Genomic DNA, 23,611 nt, shown 5'->3' with positions numbered 1-23,611 from the left:
TGCACGTCCTGCCTGAGCAGGGACAGGTCGCACTGCACCTTCTCAATTTTATCTGATAAGCGTTTCTCGGTGCCAGTGATAGCATCCAGGATTTGTTGGAGGGATGGGGGTGCAGGAGAGGTATCGTCAGAGGGGGCGTCGGGGTTGGCCGGGCCCTCAGGGTTTGGTACTGCATCCACCTGTGATGTTGATGGGCCCTGCGGCTCCTGTCCCCTTGCATATTTAGCCAGCTTTGCTGCAGAGGCGTTGTGATGATTCTGTTTCACCATGTCTAGGCAGTATGGGTCGGCTGCACCCACTCCCCCACTCCCTATACAGTCAGAAGCAGCAGAGTATGAATAGAAGTTGTTAGGTCGTGTGTGTAGCAGAGGCTCCCTGCAGCAGTCAGTGCCCTGTGGACATATAGCAGATCAGGCAGATCACCCACGGAGGACTGCCTCTTATATGGTGTAAGGGGCCTGTCGTTTTAAAGATGGCCGCCGGGACACTGGGCTGGCTCCTAGATGTTGCCCGCTATAGCGCCCGTCAGCCGCCGTCGGAGGACACCCGCCGACAGGTATGCAGCGCTGTGCGGGTGACTGGCAGCGTGTGCCTCCGTGCAGGGAATCGGCGGTGGGGGCGTGCACCAGCGGAGGTCCGCGATGCGGCGCGGGGCTAGGCCGCAGTCCTCACCTCGGTCCGGCAGTACAAACGGGCGGACGGCGCCGCCGGAGACAATCGGGACAGCTGCGGCAGGTACAGCGGGGGTTCAGAGGCGGCGGGGTACGGGGGATCTCAGCGTCACCCAGGGCAAAGGATGGAATTCAGGATTGCTGGCCAGGGAGCTCTGCTCAGCACGTCTTACCCGCTTGCCGCCGTAGCCACGCCCTACCATCAGCACATTTATGCTATATAATCCACCCTGTGACACCGGAGCGTCACAATATAAGCACATTTATGCTATATAATCCATCCTGTGACACCTGAGCATCACACCATCAGCACATTTATGCTATATAATTCATCTTGTGACACCTGAGCATCACACCATCAGCACATTTATGCTATATAACCATCTTGTGACACCTGAGCGTCACACCATCAGCACATTTATGCTATATAATCCATCTTGTGACACCTGAGCTTCACAATATCAGCACATTTATGCTATATAATCATCTTGTGACACCTGAGCGTCACACCGTCAGCACATTTATGCTATATAATCCATCCTGTGACACCGGAGTGTCACACCATCAGCACATTTATGTTATATAACCATCCTGTGACACCTGAGCGTCACACCATCTGCACATTTATGCTATATAATCCATTTTGTGACACCTGAGCGTCACACCATCAGCACATTTATGCTATATAATCCATCTTGTGACACCTGAGCGTCACAATATCAGCACATTTATGCTATATAACCATCTTGTGACACCTGAGCGTCACACCATCAGCACATTTATGCTATATAACCATCCTTGTGACACCTGAGCGTCACAATATCAGCACATTTATGCTATATAATCATCTTGTGACACCTGAGCGTCACACCGTCAGCACATTTATGCTATATAATCCATCCTGTGACACCGGAGCGTCACACCATCAGCACATTTATGTTATATAACCATCCTGTGACACCTGAGCGTCACACCATCTGCACATTTATGCTATATAATCCATCCTGTGACACCGGAGCGTCACACCATCAGCACATTTATGCTATATAATCCATCCTGTGACACCGGAGCGTCACACCATCAGCACATTTATGCTATATAACCCATCTTGTGACACTGGAGCGTCACACCATCAACACATTTATGCTATATAATCCATCCTGTGACACCTGAGCGTCACACCATCAGCACATTTATGCTATATAATCCACCCTGTGACACCGGAGCGTCACAATATAAGCACATTTATGCTATATAATCCATCCTGTGACACCTGAGCATCACACCATCAGCACATTTAAGCTATATAATTCATCTTGTGACACCTGAGCATCACACCATCAGCACATTTATGCTATATAACCATCTTGTGACACCTGAGCGTCACACCATCAGCACATTTATGCTATATAATCCATCTTGTGACACCTGAGCTTCACAATATCAGCACATTTATGCTATATAATCATCTTGTGACACCTGAGCGTCACACCATCAGCACATTTATGCTATATTATCCATCCTGTGACACCGGAGTGTCACACCATCAGCACATTTATGTTATATAACCATCCTGTGACACCTGAGCGTCACACCATCTGCACATTTATGCTATATAATCCATCTTGTGACACCTGAGCGTCACACCATCAGCACATTTATGCTATATAATCCATCTTGTGACACCTGAGCGTCACAATATCAGCACATTTATGCTATATAACCATCTTGTGACACCTGAGCGTCACACCATCAGCACATTTATGCTATATAACCATCTTGTGACACCTGAGCGTCACAATATCAGCACATTTATGCTATATAATCATCTTGTGACACCTGAGCGTCACACCGTCAGCACATTTATGCTATATAATCCATCCTGTGACACCGGAGCGTCACACCATCAGCACATTTATGTTATATAACCATCCTGTGACACCTGAGCGTCACACCATCTGCACATTTATGCTATATAATCCATCCTGTGACACCGGAGCGTCACACCATCAGCACATTTATGCTATATAACCATCCTGTGACACCTGGGCGTCACACCATCAGCACATTTATGCTATATAATCCATCTTGTGACACTGGAGCGTCACACCATCAGCACATTTATGCTATATAATCCATCCTGTGACACCTGAGCGTCACACCATCAGCACATTTATGCTATATAACCATCCTGTGACACCGGAGCGTCACACCATCAGCACATTTATGCTATATAACCATCCTGTGACACCGGAGCATCACACCATCAGCACATTTATGCTATATAATCCATCCTGTGACACCTGAGCATCACACCATCAGCACATTTATGCTATATAATTCATCTTGTGACACCTGAGCATCACACCATCAGCACATTTATGCTATATAACCATCTTGTGACACCTGAGCGTCACACCATCAGCACATTTATGCTATATAATCCATCTTGTGACACCTGAGCTTCACAATATCAGGACATTTATGCTATATAATCATCTTGTGACACCTGAGCGTCACACTGTCAGCACATTTATGCTATATAATCCATCCTGTGACACCGGAGTGTCACACCATCAGCACATTTATGTTATATAACCATCCTGTGACACCTGAGCGTCACACCATCTGCACATTTATGCTATATAATCCATCTTGTGACACCTGAGCGTCACACCATCAGCACATTTATGCTATATAATCCATCTTGTGACACCTGAGCATCACAATATAAGCACATTTATGCTATATAACCATCTTGTGACACCTGAGCGTCACACCATCAGCACATTTATGCTATATAATCCAACTTGTGACACCTGAGCGTCACAATATCAGCACATTTATGCTATATAATTCATCTTGTGACACCGGAGCGTCACACCATCAGCACATTTATGTTATATAACCATCCTGTGACACCTGAGCGTCACACCATCTGCACATTTATGCTATATAACCATCTTGTGACACCTGAGCGTCACACCATCAGCACATTTATGCTATATAATCCATCCTGTGACACCTGAGCGTCACACCATCAGCACATTTATGCTATATAACCATCTTGTGACACCTGAGCGTCACACCATCAGCACATTTATGCTATATAACCATCCTGTGACACCTGAGCGTCACACCATCAGCACATTTATGCTATATAACCATCCTGTGACACCTGAGAGCGTTACACCATCAGCACATTTATGCTATATAACCATCCTGTGACACCGGAGCGTCACACCATCAGCACATTTATGCTATATAATCCATCCTGTGACACCTGAGAGCGTCACACCATCGGCACATTTATGCTATATAACCATCCTGTGACACCTGAGAGCGTCACACCATCGGCACATTTATGCTATATAACCATCCTGTGACACCTGAGAGCGTCACACCATCAGCACATTTATGCTATATAACCATCTTGTGACACCTGAGAGCGTCACACCATCAGCACATTTATGCTATATAACCCATCTTGTGGCACCTAAGCGTCACACCGTCGGCACATTTATGCTATATAACCATCCTGTGACACCTGAGCGTCACACCATCAGCACATTTATGCTGTATAACCATCTTGTGACACCGGAGCGTCACACCATCAGCACATTTATGCTATATAACCATCCTGTGACACCTGAGCGTCACACCATCAGCACATTTATGCTATATAACCATCCTGTGACACCTGAGCGTCACACCATCAGCACATTTATGCTAGAACGTATGACCCGACAGACCTTTAACAAGCTGCTGTGTCCCCTACATAGCTTTTCTTTTTTTTCACATACAGTACCGGGCATTCTACTGGTTGCACGCGACAGCTGTTGCAATACTACTTTTTGGAATTTAATCCCTGATGACTTTTTCCAAAACATCAAATCAGGGGCTGATTGTCATATTACTTTGTTAGATCCATAGTATATCCCAATTCCCCACCCCCTGTGCGCTCACACAGCTCTGTCCTGCCCACTGATGCTGTACTTACCTATGGTTGTTCTTTTTTCTCCCTCCATCTGCACATGCATGTGGGAGAAAGATTGGATTCTTTTTTCCCCAATTGCATTTACGCAGAGGGGGGACATAAGCAACTGGCAGCACGTGTCTCTAGTGCTCAGGCTGGGAGAGGAGGCGGGGCAGGGCCGGCCCTAACCAGTTTGATGCCATAGGCAAAACCTTGACTGGTGCCCCTTTCCTGTGTGTGTGTGTGTCTATGTATGTATGTGCGTATACACAGCTGTAGCTATCTGCGATCGCCACCATTTCCCTCCGTTTTTTGCTCCTAATTTCCACACCTGGTCGGAATTTCCACGCAGGTGATATCACCACTCCATTGTCAGAGGAGTCGCAAGATAGATAGATTGATGAAGCCCTGCTCATCTATCTATCTATCTATCTATCTACATCTTAGACACACACACACCTGTTTAAGAACATTCTAAAATCCTGCTTTTACCAAATTAGCCCTAATTTTAATAAAATTCTGAGTGTAGCACTGTATGCCACCCCTACACTTGCTGCTTAATGGTAGGATGGGTGGTGGCGGATGGTGCTGGCTAACTGACTGCACAAAGTCAGACTCCACAAAGGCCACGCTCTAGAATAGGAGGTGTGGCCTCATGGGATGTGACTATGGGATCAGTATCTTACTTACCCCTCTATATCCTACATTAAAATATTGACCCTTGTATATATGCAACTACAACACCCATCTATACCTTACAGTACATCATGGACCCATCTATATACATACATACATACAATGTAGGAATCTGCGTAAATTTTCAATAGATATCCGTCCCCAACAGTGTCATGCAGCTCACTCCAATGAGGCTTGTCTCAGCCTCAATAGTAGGCACATGTAACAGAAGAAATAAGAAGGAGCGCACACGTGAGCACAATGTAAAATAATTTATTAAGAAAGCGTATAAGCTCACATACATGAAAGTAAGGAACAAACGGCATGCAGGATACTGGCCGCTCCACGGCACACAGCACGAGGAACCAGGGCGTCACTCCAATGGATCCCATACGGAGGTGAGAGCAGCGGCTTTCTCCAATCACTGGCCACGAGATGGACAGGCAAATGACAAAGTCCTATGACAAAACGCATTGGGGCATGGTCGTCTGACATATCGGATCTGCATTTGCCTGTTCGTCTCGTGGCCGGTGTTTGGAGAAAGCCGCTGCTCTCACTTCCGTGCGCTCCTTCTTATTTCTACTGACCCCTCTATAGCCACCGCTACATTACTGACCCCTCTATAGCCACCGCTACATTACTGACCCCTCTATACCCACCGCTACACTACTGACCCTACTATACCCACCGCTACACTACGGATCCCTCTATACCCACCACTACACTACTGACCCTCTATACCCACCACTACACTACGGATCCCTCTATACCCACCGCTACACTACTGACCCTACTATACCCACCACTACACTACGGATCCCTCTATACCCGCCGCTACACTACTGACCCTACTATACCCACCACTACACTACGGATCCCTCTATACCCAACACTACACTACGGATCCCTCTATACCCACCGCTACACTACTGACCCTACTATACCCACCACTACACTACGGATCACTCTATACCCACCACTACACTACTGACCCTACTATACCCACCACTACACTACGGATCCCTCTATACCCAACACTACACTACTGACCCTACTATACCCACCACTACACTACGGATCACTCTATACCCACCACTACACTACTGACCCTACTATACCCACCACTACACTACGGATCCCTCTATACCCACCACTACACTACTGACCCTACTATACCCACCACTACACTACTGACCCTACTATACCCACCACTACACTACGGATCCCTCTATACCCACCACTACACTACTGACCCTACTATACCCACCACTACACTACTGACCCTACTCCTACTACTGATCCCGCCTCCCCCCAGCGCTGCAGGGGGGAGGCGGGATCTCATCTGGAATAGCTGAAAGCCGCTCACATACGAGGAGGTGAGCGGCAGCATGTCAGCGTGGCAGGGGGGGGGGGGGGACTTGCTTTGTGGAATAGCTGACAGCCGCTCAAACCATAGGAGTTGAGCGGCATGTCAGACTGAGGGGGGAGTGTCAGCACGCTGCCGCGCTAGCAGCTTATACTGTCAGCAGGCGACTTCTAGCGCGGCAATGGCTAATAACTATGCAGGGCGCAGGGCGGGCAGAAACGGGCAGGGCGGAAATCGGCAGCTATGAAAGGGGCAGGGCGCAGCGCCCCGTGAAAAAAGCCTAGCGGGAACACTAGACAGTGATAAAACAAACTGGGTAACAATAGACAGACTTGGAGGTAGGAGGGCCCTGCTGAAAGCTTACAATCTATAGGGATATAGGGAAACACAAGGACAGGCACCAGTAATTGCATAGCAGTCCCACCAAATTGCAGGTCCAGAAGGGAATCTATATAATACATAAGTGCCTCAGAGGGTTATGCGTGTAGAACTTAAATATTATAGGCTAGCCTGAAGAGGTGAGTTTTCAGGGAACGCTTGAAAGTTTGGAGGCTAGTGGAGAGTCTTATTGTGCGTGGAAGGGCATTCCATAGGATGGGAGCAGCCCGATGAAAGTCCTGTAATAGTGAATGGGAGCTAGTGATCCGTGCAGAATATATATCTTTATATAAATTTAAATAAAAAATGTTGTGCAAAAAAAGATTATATTTCCTGTTTAAAGTAAACATTGTAGGTCATTATGATGAATAAAAAAATGTTTTCTTGGCAATTTCCACACCTATTTTGGCAAATTCACTTGGCACTCAAAGGGTTAAAAACACAACCATACTGCCGTTTTGGCAACACCATCAGACCACGTGACCTATCCAGGAAGCTGAACATAAAAAGGTGGTAACCCTACCTATGCAAGTGCAAAATATGAGTTCCTGGTGTGCATAGCACACCCACCAAATTGCAGGTCCAGAAGGGAATCTATATAATACATAAGTGCCTCAGAGGGTTATGCGTGTAGAACTTAAATATTATAGGCTAGCCTGAAGAGGTGAGTTTTCAGGGAACGCTTGAAAGTTTGGAGGCTAGTGGAGAGTCTTATTGTGCGTGGAAGGGCATTCCATAGGATGGGAGCAGCCCGATGAAAGTCCTGTAATAGTGAATGGGAGCTAGTGATCCGTGCAGAATATATATCTTTATATAAATTTAAATAAAAAATGTTGTGCAAAAAAAGATTATATTTCCTGTTTAAAGTAAACATTGTAGGTCATTATGATGAATAAAAAAATGTTTTTTTGGCAATTTCCACACCTATTTTGGCAAATTCACTTGGCACTCAAAGGGTTAAAAACACAACCATACTGCCGTTTTGGCAACACCATCAGACCACGTGACCTATCCAGGAAGCTGAACATAAAAAGGTGGTAACCCTACCTATGCAAGTGCAAAATATGAGTTCCTGGTGTGCAAAAGGACCTGAATTACACACATCATAACAGGTGGTGGAAACTGGGCATCTCTCTATGGTGCTATAACTTCCCCTATACCTCTATGTAAATAATTGTCCCATTATAGTACTAACAGTGATTGCATGTAAACAGGGAGAAAAGTGTACAGCATAACTCCAACATGTAAACTCATACACACATTGTTAGTGTCCCCCAACCAATGTGATTAAAACATTTAAACATACATTATAATAAGTATACATTTTATCAAGGCAGTGTCAGTGTATATTAGGATAATCCTAGTAGTATTTTAAGAGAAATAAAAGCTGATTTTAAAGATGGGAATGTTCATAAAATGTTAGTAGATTAGTGGAAGTGATGCTGTCATTTTTTATCAAGTACTATATGCTTATTTTCCGAATGGTTGTTACATCAGCCCCACCTGCAGTGCACATGGTTTCGTCCATTTGCTAACAAAATGTGCCCTGTGAACAGGTTTGAATTAGGCCAATTATCATTTTGATCATGTGGGGACCCAAAATCCCCACATTTTCTTCTAATAAATGGTAAAACAGAAGGAGGGTGTATACACAAAAGCGCTCAATGTGAGTCTTAATACCATACAGTTTTCAATTGTATAATGTAGCATCCTTGTAGTTTGTCAAGTCCAAATCAGATGGTACCTGAAATGATAACCTCCTCCTCACACAATATGTGAATGAGGGGGTATAACAGGAAGAAGCAATAGTGCAAATTATCTTTGGTAAAAAGATGACGTTTAAAACAGCATGACAATACACTCCCACAAGGCAAAACAGCAACAGGTTCAGATGTAGATATAGGCAGGCTCAGTCCAAGGGTATTGGCACAAGTCCGGAACAGGGGATGGAACCAGCGTCTGAGGCACCGCAAAACCTGGCGTTGTCCCTGCTTCTGGGAGGCAGTCCAAACACTCAACGCGTTTCAGAAATCCTTTGTCAGGATGTACATGCAATTTGGGCATTGTACATGCGATTTATCGCTGAAATCACATGTAAATTGCCCGAATTGCCTGTAAATCTCCCTAGTGTATGGGGGTCTCAAGCTGTGTACACATGGTGCAATATATTGCTCAGTGTCCAGTTTTCATCAACAACCAGAGATGGTTGCTGATGAACAGGAGACTCTGCTGGGGGAGCCGCAGAGGGAAACAGCTGATCGCAGGAGCCAGCTCCTGCGACCAGCGACCATGAGGAGGCTGAACACGGGAGCGTGCACCCAGCAATTTATTGCTGCAGCACAAACAAATAAGTGGCAATATGGTCGCTCAGCGACCATATTGCCAGCGATATTGCACCGTGTGTACACAGCTTTACGGTTCCCCTAACTCACTGCGATCCTGTTGTGCCTATTTGTTCCTTTTATCTGTTGATCCTGATTTCCAAGTACTTGCCATGGTTCAGTTTTGATCATGATCTAAGCTAAGTTACTACTGTAAAGCTACAAATAATAAGATCTGCAGCATGTTGTACCGTAGAGAACATCACTTTAAAAAGCAAAAGCGTATCACAATTTACTGCCATCAAGACTGAAATTGCTGCTTATAAACTGAGCTCTGGAATCAGTCTTCCAGAGTCCTGCAGCCCCTGGGACCTAACGTGAAAAGAGGACGAATCAGCAGCTCTGATTAAATGTCATAAGTTAATCAAGGCATTTTATAGAAACAATAGACTTGTGACAGAGAATCACCTTTAATCAGAATGATGTCGTCTCAGATTCTACTGGACAGGCAGCAGACTGATTGTGGCAGCCCTCAGATGTTTTTCTGATAAACTACACTTGAGTGTAATGATAAAGAGCCAAAGTATTCTGCAGGTTGTGTGGAAATGACTGGGAAAAGCAGGGTCCTTGCTTATACTGTACAGATCACTATATATATACAAGAGCAGCAGGCAACCAGGCAAAATGCAATTATGAGCATAATACACAATATAATGGTAAGTTATATGGAGAAAAAATGGTTACCAATAACTACATCTTCAAATAGCGCAATTATAAACAGTGGGCCTCCCAAATACTTTTACATGAAGATAGATTATTACTAAACACTTGCCTGGTACAGGCTAGGTATAATGAGTGGCAGGAACTGAAGGGGTGCTGTAGAAAAGTACTAAGGCATTTGTTGAGATCATAGCTGCCTACCCTCCTGCATTCTGCAGGAGACTCCCTGAAATAGCAGCAATCTCCCTCTCTCCCTTATTAGTCTAGCAATCTCCCTCATTTCACCTAGCCCACATTACACTGTTACATTTTTTGGGGAAATGGGAATGAGAGACAGAAACATATACATTGAGTCATCAGCACCATTACCCAGCACTTTAGCACGTATAGTAGCTCTTACTAACTGCTTTGGGGCTCATCCACATTTGGATCTAAGTCATTTTAAATTACACACCCACGCTTCTAGGTGCCACGTTCACAATCGCTTTTCACAATCTCTCCATATATGGAGACAACAACAACGAAGCAAAAGAAAGCGCTTGGATTCGTCATTTTAAATTACATACCCACGCTTCTAGGTGCCACGTTCACAATCGCTTTTCACAATCTCTCCATATATGGAGACAACAACAACGAAGCAAAAGAAAGCGCTTGGATTCAGGGTATAAAATAAAGCCAATCTCTAATTAAATTAATTAAGAATGTTCAAAGATAGAGAAACAATAATAATGACAGTAATAAAATGTAATAATCAATTTCATAGGTAACGGCCGATGCCAGACATAAACAATTATAAATAACAATAAAAATGCAAACGGTAATTAAAAATAAAGAATCAGGATTACCCTGAATAGTAATTAAATATGCTAAAATAGCCCATATACTGCAGAGGAAGAGAAAAAAGTCCTCTTTTAATATGAGATAGGATAAATCCACTTTCTCCAACCTCAAGCCCAAAGTAGGTTTAGTGATGATGGTAAATAGGCAATCCAATATTGTTAGTATGGAAGACAGTCATATACATTTAAACCAGTGTTAGTATTATTGATTAGACGTTTGGTATAATTACCACATTCCCATTTAAGATCGGCTGAGGGGCATCGAGAAGGTGCTGTTAGCATCAAAGTCTCACAAAGAAAGAATTTTAGTGTAGGTCCCAAATATTTAGAGACACAGCAGAGTTAAAGGTGGAGCTCCAATAAGCCGGCCGGCAGTACCTTTCAATAAGCAGTAGGATTTGTTACTGACACGTTTCCCCGCTTACTTGTGTCAGCGGCTTTCTCAAAGATCTCTCAAAGGGAGCTTTTCATAGCTGCTCTGGTTGATTAAACACATTCTCTCAACTGCCCCAGGCTGCAGATGAGAACTGCCCTGTATGTATTCAAATGATCCCCATTGGGGTGGGTGTCGGGGAAAATTTGCTAATGGAGTAAAACAAGATAAATGGCTGATTTAACCCAACATTTTTCCATTTACTCTTCATATACTGCATTCTCGATTCTCACTGTGCAGTAAACGCCTGCCTCATTATTTTTGTGTAGCGCTTTGTACTACTACATCTGGAGATTCCAAATTTTATCAAATCTGTTTAAACTGTGCATCAATGATAATCTGCAAAACTGTGAGCTTCCCACAGGCTTCAGCAAACGTGAGCTGAAAACTGCATTTCGCTTGAGCAGATGAACCAGAATCTGGAATGTAATTTTGGCCTTAAATCCCATAATGTGTTTTGAGCAGAAGAAAACTGGCATATAAATATAATAAAGAGCCCAGAATAGTTTTTACCAGTTACCTCATTAATAAAGCCTTGACAATTAACCCCAGCCATCCAAGCATTAAATACATCAGATATTTTCTATGGTTACTTATACTTACCCCTGGTTGTGCCCTAGTTCAGAGTTGCTGCAATGCATACACATGAGAATATGCATTGCAGCAACACCAAGCCTTAGGCTGTATACACCCGCAGTTATGCTATGCAAATTGTATAGGTTGGGGTGTGACCATACACTCAAAACTGGGAAATTGCAAGATGTCTGCCATGGTGCAAGGCTGAATAAGAACACCTCTGTATTGTATAGTGTGTATCCAATCTTAGATTACCATGTACCTTAAAGTGTGCTACCCACATTCTGGGCCTGACCTAAGGTCCCCTTACACTTTTTTTTGTCACATTTGACCCAATTCAGATGGATTGGGCCAATTTATCTGACAAAATCTGATGTGCCTGTCTGACAAAATCTGATGTTCCTGATGCTGTAGTAGGATAAATCAGGTCCAACTTATCCCTCAGACAAATGTAAGGGGCCTTAAGAGGTGGACGGAAATCCCATTGTCACTGAGTTTCTGTACGCTAATACCAAAGCCATTGTAATTTGTACATAGACAACCACCGCTGGCTTCTCGGGTCCACCGCTTGTGTACAAAGGACTTGCCATCAGATGCACGTTGATCGCACCATCAGACCTCTGAACAACCCTAAGGTTGCTCGAGTTGCTGTCACAACTAAACAATGACAATATGTCTAATGACTTTGCAGATAACGATGGTCCGGAATTAGATAATGTTAAAATCATTCAATGTGTATACTTTCTGGGGGTTAATCAGACCTGATCGCATCTCTTCTCAATTGCTGCCCCACCAGAGTAAAATTCTGCCCCATGCAAGCCTTTGAAATGCTTAGCACGCCTTGCAAAACTTAGCTGGGTTGGCGATTAGCTACAAATCCATTTGCAAGCCACTCACCATCTAATCATTCCAGTCAGTGCGCAGCCCAGGACTTGGCAGCTGCAATGGAAGCCGTTGGATTGGGTCCGTAGCAGACGTCACACCACTTCCCCCCAAATGTCTTGGCACGCCTTTGTTTTTTTTTCCCAGGACAACCTCGGACATGCACGCTACGATCTGTACGCATGCGCAGTCAATTATTGTTCACGATGCAAATTTGCAGCTGTGCGATCAGGTCTGAATAACCCCCAATGTCACTCACAATACGCGCTTCCACACATCCATTGGAGACATCGCTAGTGAGGGCCATTCTACAAAATGCAGCATGGCCACTGACGCCACCACTCTGTCACAGCCTTCATCAGCAATCTTGCATCCAGCTTAAGATGCCAGGGAAAGTGAAACTACATATGGGGACACAGTTGTGAGCTACCACATGCCACCAATATGGTCACCACATGTCTGTTTTTAGCAGCCACCAATGATACCTTACTTTTTGGCTACTGCAGAAAATAAAATAAAATGTTGATATCTAAAGGGGATAACAGATGTTATTTCATATAATTTATATTTTCTGTTTGTAATTAAGTTTACAGCTGGTAAGATATTACAGTCACATATCTCTTTTGCGTTCAATGTATTTTGAATTGCATCTGCTTCCACATACTGTACTGTATGCACATAAGCAGCAGGGGCTCCCAGTAGAGTTTATTCTAATCATTCTATAATCAGTCCCTGCCCCAGTGGAGCTTACAACCAACATTCCCCACCACAAGTAAACACATACCAGTATATTTTTGGAATGTGGGAGGAGTACCCAGAGGAAACCCACGCAAGCACAGGGAGAATAAACAAACTCTGCACAGTTAGGGCCATGGTGGGAATTGAACCCATGACCTCAGTGCTGTGAGGCAATGACAACATAATATCCAACAATACAAATAAGTATATGTGCTTATGTGTGTGTCCACATTGAAATGACTGCTTTCCCTCTTTACCATACAAAAGGTGAAAATGTGAATACTACACTACATCTGCATTATCAATCTCATGTGTCGATTACTTACCACTGGATTCTTTGTGTTCAGGTCAAATTCTGTGGAGTTAGCATCTGTGTAAGGCAAACAAAATAGGATACATTTTTCAATGAATTCAAAAGTATTATAATATAAAATATAAAATGTTTTGCTTCTATGAAAAAAATAGCTGACCACTTTGAATGTGTGTAGAAGTACAGTACATACTCCTTGCAGCTAGTCTCATTGGGTCACAGCCCCCACTGAGCACAGCAAGCAAGGAAAGCAGGTGGTTTCAGACAGGAACCAGTAGTCAGCTAGCTGTCATGCTGGTCATCTAATATCAATCATGAAGAACCCCACTGTGTAACAACTGTGTACCAGGTTACTTGTGCATCTAACAAACATAAGCAAAGAAGTCGCAGAGTAGTTGCAGTTTGATTGACAGGAAGCCAATGTTTAGGGGTGGAAACACGGCGTTTACTGGGTGTGTTTGTGAACAGGCGACAAAGACTTTTGTGCAGATTAGTGGAAGCCCTATATAGGCTCAGATGGTTCCCTTTTTGTGAATGGATCACTATTTGTAATGCATTCACACTTTTGCGAGTGGCTGATTTTTATCTGTCTGGGTGGTGGCTTTCCGCTTGCAGTCCATGGCGAATTTTGATTACCGATCCATGCTGAATTAGGCCCATTGCCTTATGCAAAAAAGGGACAAAAGAAGTCTCTTCCCATCTTAAAGGCACTCAGATTCACAGCACCCTCTTTTGTGTAGGAAACGCCACACATTGGGCCTGATTCAGACCTGACGGTAATTAGAAAATGAGCAAACTGTGAGATTATTGAACGACTGCGCTTGTGTACCGTATGCATCGTGCATGCGCGGGGGTGAATAGCGACAGAAAATGTGTTTGGATCCTAAGCGGAATCCCCTCACATTTTGACTGACAGGAAGCTGGCGTTTGGGGGGTGGAAACCTGTTGTTTTCTGGGTGTGTCAGGCATGCCCAAGAATTTTTGAGGAAGGTCTGTGACATCAGCAATGAGCACTTCCTCCCTGTCTCAGTCACAGGTTAGTGGAAGCCTCAGGCCTCAGACCTACTCACAATTGCACAGAAGGCAAAAAATGTTCGATGGTTCAGGAATTGTGTATGGATTTGCAAGTCGATAGCAATTAGCGATCCATTTGCAAGTCTCCCACAATTTAGCAAGGGGCGACTTCTTTCTGTCTGGGTGGAGGCATTCTCTTCCCAGTCCAATACAAATTTTCACATTAGCAGTCAGGTCTGAATCAGGCCCATTGTCAAATATTGGGAGAGTTAGAAGGTTTTCTTCCGAATCCATTCCCAGCATCTTTTAAGGTTGTTGTAAACTAAAGGCTTAATTCTAAATCACTCAGCAGCTGTCAAACCCCACAGGATAACTATCTATACTCGTGGCAGGAGAACACTATTGATTCTTTATCTTTAAGGCTGCGGAGAATTCTATGTGCCTCCCCTCTCTGAGGTTCTTCTAAGATTCCGGAGCCTGAACAGAGCAGCAGGAGTTGTGTGGTGAGACTCCCTGCAGCAGACCCTTTCTTATCACCGGCTGGTGATGATAAGCTTTATATGTTTTAAAAATTGTGAGTGCAATGTATGAATACATTTTCCCTGACATATAAGTAGGTGTTGCACTACATGTTTTTATCTTTTTTAGAATTATTGCTAAAGTGTTTTTTCTTGAATCACCTATGACTGCTGTTTATATGTGAGAACGTTCCTTATAAGAATAACAAGAGATCTTCTAAGGACATACTGTATATAAACATATTGTACACTCGTTTAATCCGAGCGTAAGTTTCCAATAATTTTAAAACTCTTGACAATCCTCAAGCGCTGAAAACACTGGTTATCTTTTTCTTTTCTTGTTGTATTTATAGTTTGGTGGAACTTTAACATCCCCTTGGATAACCCCGCTGATCCTGGCACCTCCAAACTCCTCTCTCTCTGCTCCTCTCTTGGCCTATCTCAGTGGACTACCTCTCCCACCCACATCCAAGGACACTCCCTCGATCTCGTCTTCTCTCGCTCTTGTTCCCTTACTGACCTCTCAGCTTTTCCTCTTTCTGACCATCACCTCATCTCCTTCTCCCTCACTGCTTCCCCTTCTCCCACCCCCCCTCCCAAGCGCATTGTCTCACGGCATAACGTCAACACACTTGATCTTGCTGCCTTCTCAAACACGCTGTGTCCTCTTCTCGCCCCAATCGCCCTCATGTCCTGCCCGAACCTCGCTGCCTCCCTCTATAATGACACCCTATCTTCGGCATTGGACTCTGCCTGCCCTCCCTCCTCTATCCCCCTTCGATGCTCCAACCCCCAACCGTGGCACTCACCTATCACCCGATTCCTTAAAAAGTGCTCTCGCACTGCTGAGCGCTTCTGGAAGAAATCACGCTCCCTTGCGGATTATCTCCATTTCAAATTCATTCTTTCCTCCTTCAGCTCTGCCCTTGCTCTGGCCAAGGAATCCTACTTTAAGTCCCTCATCCTTTCCCAATCATCCAATCCCCGCAGGCTCTTCGCCACCTTCAACTCCTTGCTCTCCCCCCTTCCTCCAGCTCTTCCGTCCTCCATCGTAGCCGCTGATTTTGCTACCTACTTTTCAACCAAAATCTCCTCTCTCAGGACTGCCATCACTGCTGCCATGACCTCACCCTCTCCCTCCTCCCCTCCTACATCTCCACTCCCCTCCTTCCAACCCCTGTCCTCATTTTACCCCACCACTGCTGCTGAAGTCCACTCTATCCTTCAATCCGCTTCTCCCTCCACCTGCCCGCTTGATCCTATCCCCTCCAATATTATCCGTCGTCTCAGTCCATCAGTCTGCTCTCACCTGGCTCACCTCTTTAATCTTTCCCTATCCTCTGGGATCTTCCCTTCCTCCTTCAAACACGCTCTTGTCTCCCCAATTCTCAAAAAAACAAATCTGGACCCCAACTCTCCATCCAACTACAGGCCCATCTCCCTCCTCCCTTTTGCCTCCAAACTCCTAGAACGTCTGACCTATAATCGTCTCCTAAGCCACCTTACTGCTAACTCCATTCTAGACCCCCTCCAATCCGGGTTCCGCCCTTTACATTCCACTGAAACTGCCCTGACCAAAGTCACTAACGATCTACTATCGGCTAAATCCAAAGGCCTCTTCTCTATTATCATCCAGCTTGATCTGTCGGCTGCCTTTGACACTGTTGACCACCCTCTCCTGCTCAACACCCTCCGCTCCTTTGGCATCACTGGCACGGTCTTCTCCTGGTTCACCTCATACCTCTCCGATCGCTCCTTCTCCGTCTCCACTCCGAGCTCCTCCTCTCCTACTACCCCCCAGCCAGTCGGTGTTCCCCAAGGGTCAGTCCTTGGCCCTCTCCTCTTCTCCCTCTACACCACCTCTCTGGGCACCCTCATCAGCTCCTATGGTTTTCATTACCACCTTTATGCTGATGATACCCTAATCTATCTCTCCTCCCCCGACTTATCCCCATCACTTCTGTCCAAGGTCTCCGAATGCCTCACGGCCATCTCAGCCTGGATGACCCAACGCTTCCTGAAACTAAACATGGCTAAAACTGAACTTCTAATCTTCCATCCCCCGAACATCCCCTCTTCTCCCACTATCTCCATCAGCATTGGTGAAACCGAGATCACGTCCACCGACCAAACGCGCTGCCTCGGTGTCATCATTGACTCCTCCCTCTCTTTCACCCCCCACATTCGTGCTCTCTCACAGTCTTGCCGCTTTCACCTACGCAACATCTCACGCATCAGACCATTCCTCTCCACTGACGCGACCAAAATTCTCATTCACTCTCTTGTCATCTCCCGCCTTGACTACTGCAACATCCTTCTCTCTGGGCTACCTCTCACCCGCCTCGCACCTCTCCAATCCATTCTTAACGCTGCTGCTAGGCTCATCTTCCTCTCCCGCCGCTCTACCTCCGCCTCCCCCCTCTGTTTATCTCTTCACTGGCTCCCCATTCCTTTCCGAGTTCTCTTTAAACTCCTCACCACCACCTACAAGGCTCTCTCCTCCTCCACAGCTCCCTACCTCTCTTCACTGATCTCTATCCACACTCCCTCCCGTCCTCTTCGCTCCATCGCTGACCGCCGACTGACCTCTCACCTAATCACCTCCTCCCACTCCCGTGTCCAAGATTTCTCTCGCGCTGCCCCCCTGCACTGGAACAACCTCCCGCCACCCATCAGGCTATCTGATTCCCTTACCTCCTTCAAGCGCTCCCTCAAAACCCACTTTTTTCGACTAGCCTATCCCTCCTCCTAACCTCTTTTGATCCTCCTATCCTGCCTCCGTTCCCCTCCGTTCCTACTTATCCTATTGTATTTCGTTCGTCCACCCACCTATTTTTAGTATGTTAACTCTTATGAGCAGGGCCCTCCTTCCTCACGTACTCACCCTACCTCATTACCTCACCTGTGCTCCTGTCCTGTTCTTCCCTTCCTCTACTTCATCTTCGGTCTCCTTGACTATTTTGACACCTACTTCTGAACTGATGCTGATTTTAGTTCTACCAGCTATACCCCTACCTTTCTAAACACCCTGTACGTTACCTTGTAATTTTTTTTTTTTTTTTGCTATGTACGGCGCTGCGGACACTTTGTGGCGCCTTATAAATAAACGTACTACTACTACTACTACTATTACCAGTGTTAAGCAGCTAAGGCAGTGATTTTCAACCTTTTTACCTTGCGGCACACTAAATAAGATTTTAAAAATGCCAAGGCACACCATGAAATCCCCACAGGGCAAAACACAGACCCCAAGAAAAAAAAATATTGGTCCCCATATAAAAAACACTGGTCCACACATCTAACAAAAATAAAATACATTGACCCTTTTCATGAAAAGAAGAGACCTGTAAATAACAGCTGAACTGGTGGTGGCTGTAAACTGGTTTGGGTATCTCTAGATCTGGGGGCACGCTTGAGAACAGCTCAAGGCACACTAGTGTTCCACGGCACAGTGGTTGAAAAACACTGAGCTAAGGTATCTAGCACAACTTGCATAAAAAAAAAGTTTGTATTGAGGCTCTCAGTCCAATAGATGAGAGCCTCCACATTTTTATGGAACAGGCTAGAGATGACATGTGCTTTGTGACAAGGTGTGTTATCGTACTGGAAGAAGCCATTAGAAGAAGGATGTGGCCATAAAGTGATGACCATGGTCAGCAACAATGCTCAAGTAGAATTTGGCATTTACAGTAATTGTTATTAAGGAGTCTATGTCAAGAAACGATTCCCCATAGCATTATACCACCACCAGCATCCCGAACTGTTGACCAAAGCTGTATGGATCTATGAATCTATCTGGACATTGCAGCAGAAGCTAAGACTTGTCCCACCAGGCATAATATTTTCCAGTCTTCAACTGTCCAGTGTTGGTGAGTCTGAGACTGTGGCCACTGTAGCCTCAGTTAGCTGTTCTTAGAAGAATGGAGAGCAACCAAGTGTGGTCTTCTATTGCTATAGCCCATGATTCTCATACTTGGGGCGGTATTCAATGAGGCTGATTCGCCAGGTTTTTATGGCGATTTTGTGCTGTAAGGCGAATTTCTGACTAAAACGGTGAATCACCCTATTCAATGACCAGATGGCGAATACATTTCAAGGTTTTTTTCGCCATGATTCACTGAGTAGCAATCGCTATCTTTTTATGGTGAAGTGGAAGGTGAACTTTTAAAATAAAGTGTTTTGTTTTTTACAATTGGTGTCAAAAAATCTGGAATTTTATTCTGAGGAGGGGCATGCTATTTTTATTCATGTGCTGTAAGCACATGAATATATATTTAATTTAAAAAATATATATATATTTTTTTTTACACAGACCAGCCAGCAGGGGGCCGGAGCCGAGCCGCTCATTAGATATTCATATATTCACTTCACCCGATCATTACATATGCATGATCGGGTGTAGTGAATATACCCAGTCCCCTGCTGGCACCCCGGGGGGGCAGCCTGTGCTGCCTGGCACCCGGGGAGCCCACCTCCCCCCCACAAACGTTCTGGGGCAGGCAGGGAGACTTCCATCTCCCTGCCTGCCACCGTCCTCAGGCTCTCTGCGGCGTCCGCCGCAGGAGCTCAAATTCGCCAGTCAGGGGCAGCGAGCCCCTGACTCGTTGAATACCGGAGCCGGCGAGGCTCCGGAACGCAGCGAGCAGTAGCGAATGTGCAGCGAATCCTAAACAGGGATTAAATACTGCCCTTGGTCTTGAGTAACCTATACAGTTTTCCAGGTCACTTAGCAGGGGCAAAGATGTACTCATTATTTACAGACATATTTTAAAAGAATAACAGCTGGAGCTAATTATTTCGCTTGCGATTCTGTGAGGAGACTTGGAAACCATGAACGGTGTGGCGGCCTGAAACCAGAGGCTACAACCCATCCACCTCAAGGTTTGATGTGCTGTGCATTCAGGGGTGTTCTTTTGCATACCACTGCTATAACTGTTATTTGGATAAAGCTGGCCACAAATCTAAAGATTAACATCCAAGTCACTAACTGCTCATAGAGGGTACGGGGTGGCAAGAGCCATTCTGCAGCATGGCCCTGGTTAGCAATGTCCTCTATCATCTATACATGCAGGGCAACGGAGGACATTGTTAATGATCCGTAGGAGCGCACATCGTTATTGATATTGAGCATACACTAGATGATATTACAAACACCATCTAATATACCGTAAGCTCTATAAAATTTAGATGCCTTTTAAGACATCTATGAGAAATTGAGTGCAAGACAGTGGGCTTCATTCAGGTGTGGTTGCAAATTGGCTAAAGTATGGTCAATTTATTTGTTAATTCGCAAGCATCAGCCACAATGCACAGCACAGCGATTGAATTGTGATAGCGATCGCAAGGAATCAGTCGCAAGATGAGTGAGAGGTAGACAGCATTTGGGGGTGGTAAGGGGCAGTGGTCAGGTAAATGCAGGCATGTCGGCTGTTTAGATGAGCCTGTATAAATTAACAGTTGTGATCTAGCCAGCTACTGGAGAGCAATCTAAGAGCAGCACAACCTGTGCCTCTTCAGCAGCACTCAAAATCTGTGTGATGACTTAATCTACACTGATGGTACCGATGTTTTAGCAATAGTGTGTCTTGGATGGAAATGAAGAGACAGCAGTGGCCGGCTCTATGCTTAGCTTAGCTTCTGGGAATACTAGCATATACTCGCAATTGTGGACGGCAAATATTACAACAGTAATCGCATCAACTACATCTGCATTAGGCACAGATAGTAGATAGTGCAAAAACATTTAACTAAGGAGAGGAGCTGGCAATATGGATGTATGCATAAAGATGTGTCCACATACACTTATGCCCAATGCAATACAAGTCACGTTGTGCATAACGCGTGAGCTGTGTGACTCAGTAGCGCCTTGTGCCTTTAAAAAAAAAAAAAACTTAGCGAATATTATGCACAAGCAGCTTCTGTTAATTAAAATGATATGCAGCATGTCTGTATTCTGTGTGTGACTGCTGCTGTATCTGCGTACGAAATGGAGCGTAACTGAGTTTTCCTGGAAAACATGGCATGGCAATAAGAAGGGCTGTTTAACGCGAAAGGAGGCTAGATGCAAGTGGACACATCTGTACTAGTGATGTGAAAGGTCATCAGAGATGTTTATCTGAGAACCATAGCTACTGTAGCTTACCAGTGGGCCTTTCCATTGAGAGTACTGAACAAGCACTAAATTATCTGGGATAAAAAGTAGTGGGCAGTATATTGAATGCCAAAAAATCCCCCAGTGTTGGCAGGAGACTGAAACTTTTTTCTATGCCAAATTCTGTAATCAGGCTCAGTTGCACTCAGATATACAAGTGTTGTATTTAAATACAATCTGATGCATTATATTTGCATTGTGACTAAGGTGAATTTATGAGTAAAAAGATGACTAGTTGTATGCGGACACATTTGCAATCTACGGATATAGCCCTTCTTAGTGCGTCTTCAGTGCTCCCGCGGCCATTAAGATTGCATTATATGGAGAAAAACAATTGCAGCCCGCCGTATTGAGTTGCAGGTGCAACAACGCATGCCAGGAAATCGGAGCCACCATGGAGCATGACTGTATCTGTAGGTATTTTTACAACTGTTATGTGCTCTGTGTTTGAACTCAACATTATTTAACTTAAAAATGGTTCCCAATAGGACTGTGAAATGCTGGTGAAGAGCCCAAATTGATATGGTCTATAACAAAGCTGTACTTCATTGTTACATGCTATTAGTTTTTATTGCATTGCAAATAAGGACCCCATACTATGACAGCAGCCAAGTTGCATACTTCCCGTTACTGATTACACCTAACACCTACACTGCACAGCACTTTAGTTCAGTAATCTAGTTTTATCTCATTATTGCTATCATTATTATTATTAACCTAAACCTGCTGATATCTGCTACCTGAAAAACAAATAAATGCATCATTTTGTCCACATAGCAGTCACCCACCCTTTCCACTTACCATATATACTTGAGTATAAGCCTACTATTTCAGAACATTTTTATGCTGAAGAAGCCCCCTTGGCTTATACTCGAGTGAGGGTCCCACTTGAGTCAATAAGTTATCCCTGTTTTTTGTTGTAAAACTAGGTGCCTCGGCTTATATTCGGGTCGACTTATGCTGCTTTCAGACCGCATAACTGGCTTTGACCCTGTATTTGGAAACGTTTCCAAAAACGGGTCTGCCAGATAAAACCCCTTTCACACCGCAGCACTTAAACGGTATATTACCGTTTAAGTGCCGATTTTTTGACACTGGCAGACCCGTTTTTGGAAACTTTCCAAATACAGGGTCAAAGCCAGTGCAGCCTTCAGCCCTCCCCTCCGTGCAGCTCCCCCCCCCCCCTCGCGTGTCGACCGAGAGCATGTCGACGCCCCCGCGCATGTCGACGCCCCCCGCGCATGTCGACGCCCCCGCGCGTGTCGACGCCCCCCACCCCGCGTGTCGGCGCCCCCCCCCCCCCCCCCCCCCCCCGTGTCGACTTACCCCGTGCCGGTACCTCCGTTGTGGACTGCAGCTCAGTATGCTCGCAAAGCACTTATGAAAAAAGTGTCTTCCAGAAAATGGCTGCCCCATAGGAAACCCTGTTTAAAAAAACTGTCTTCCGTATGGGGGGCAGCCATTTTCTGAAAGACACTTTTTTCATAAGTGCTTTCCGAGCATACTGAGCTGCAGTGCCGGGAACCACAACGGAGATACCGGCACGGGGTAAGTCGACACGGGGGGGGGGGCGCCGACACGCGCGGGGGGGTCGACACGCGGGGGGGGCCGTCGACACGCGCGGGGGGGCGTCGACACGCGCGGGGGGGGCTCCAGTGCTGTGAATACTTAATGAGCGCTCATTAAGTATTCACTGTGCTGAATTTAGGACCCAGCTCATTGGCTGGGTCCTAAATACCGTTTCTGAGCCGATTTTTGCGCTAAAATACCGGTTCAGAAACGGGTAGGACCCTGCATTTTAACCGGTTAGAAAAAACGGCATTTTCTAACCGGTTAAGTGGGACTGGACCTTTCAGACCGCACACATTACCGTTTTAAAACGGTAAAAAAACGGCAATTTACCGTTTTAAAAGTGCGGTCTGAAAGGGGCATTATACTCAAGCATATACGGTACATTTTTTGTGTCCTGGGTTCTGGCACAATACTGTCCAGCTCCTGTTGCAAGACCATTCAAGGCTGATCTGGCTGAAGGCCATGTATATG

At 45.3% G+C, this 23,611-nt stretch overlaps 1 protein-coding gene across 3 annotated transcripts in view; it reads right to left on the bottom strand.

The window, feature by feature from the left end:
- Window positions 1–23,611, bottom strand: part of CTPS2 (CTP synthase 2) — a 232,487-nt gene that overhangs the window by 95,897 nt on the left and 112,979 nt on the right. For all 3 annotated transcript variants that reach the window (XM_083172428.1, XM_083172427.1, XM_083172429.1), the window contains one exon: window positions 13,902–13,945. In XM_083172428.1, the coding sequence (XP_083028554.1) occupies window positions 13,902–13,945 (44 nt within the window). The remainder of the gene's footprint in view (window positions 1–13,901; window positions 13,946–23,611) is intronic.

Source organism: Crinia signifera, chromosome 2, assembly GCF_055691185.1.
Source record: "Crinia signifera chromosome 2, ASM5569118v1, whole genome shotgun sequence".
NCBI lineage: Eukaryota > Metazoa > Chordata > Amphibia > Anura > Myobatrachidae > Crinia > Crinia signifera.
The sequence above is the reverse complement of the archived record's forward strand: the minus strand, read 5'-3'. Positions and strand labels throughout refer to the sequence as shown.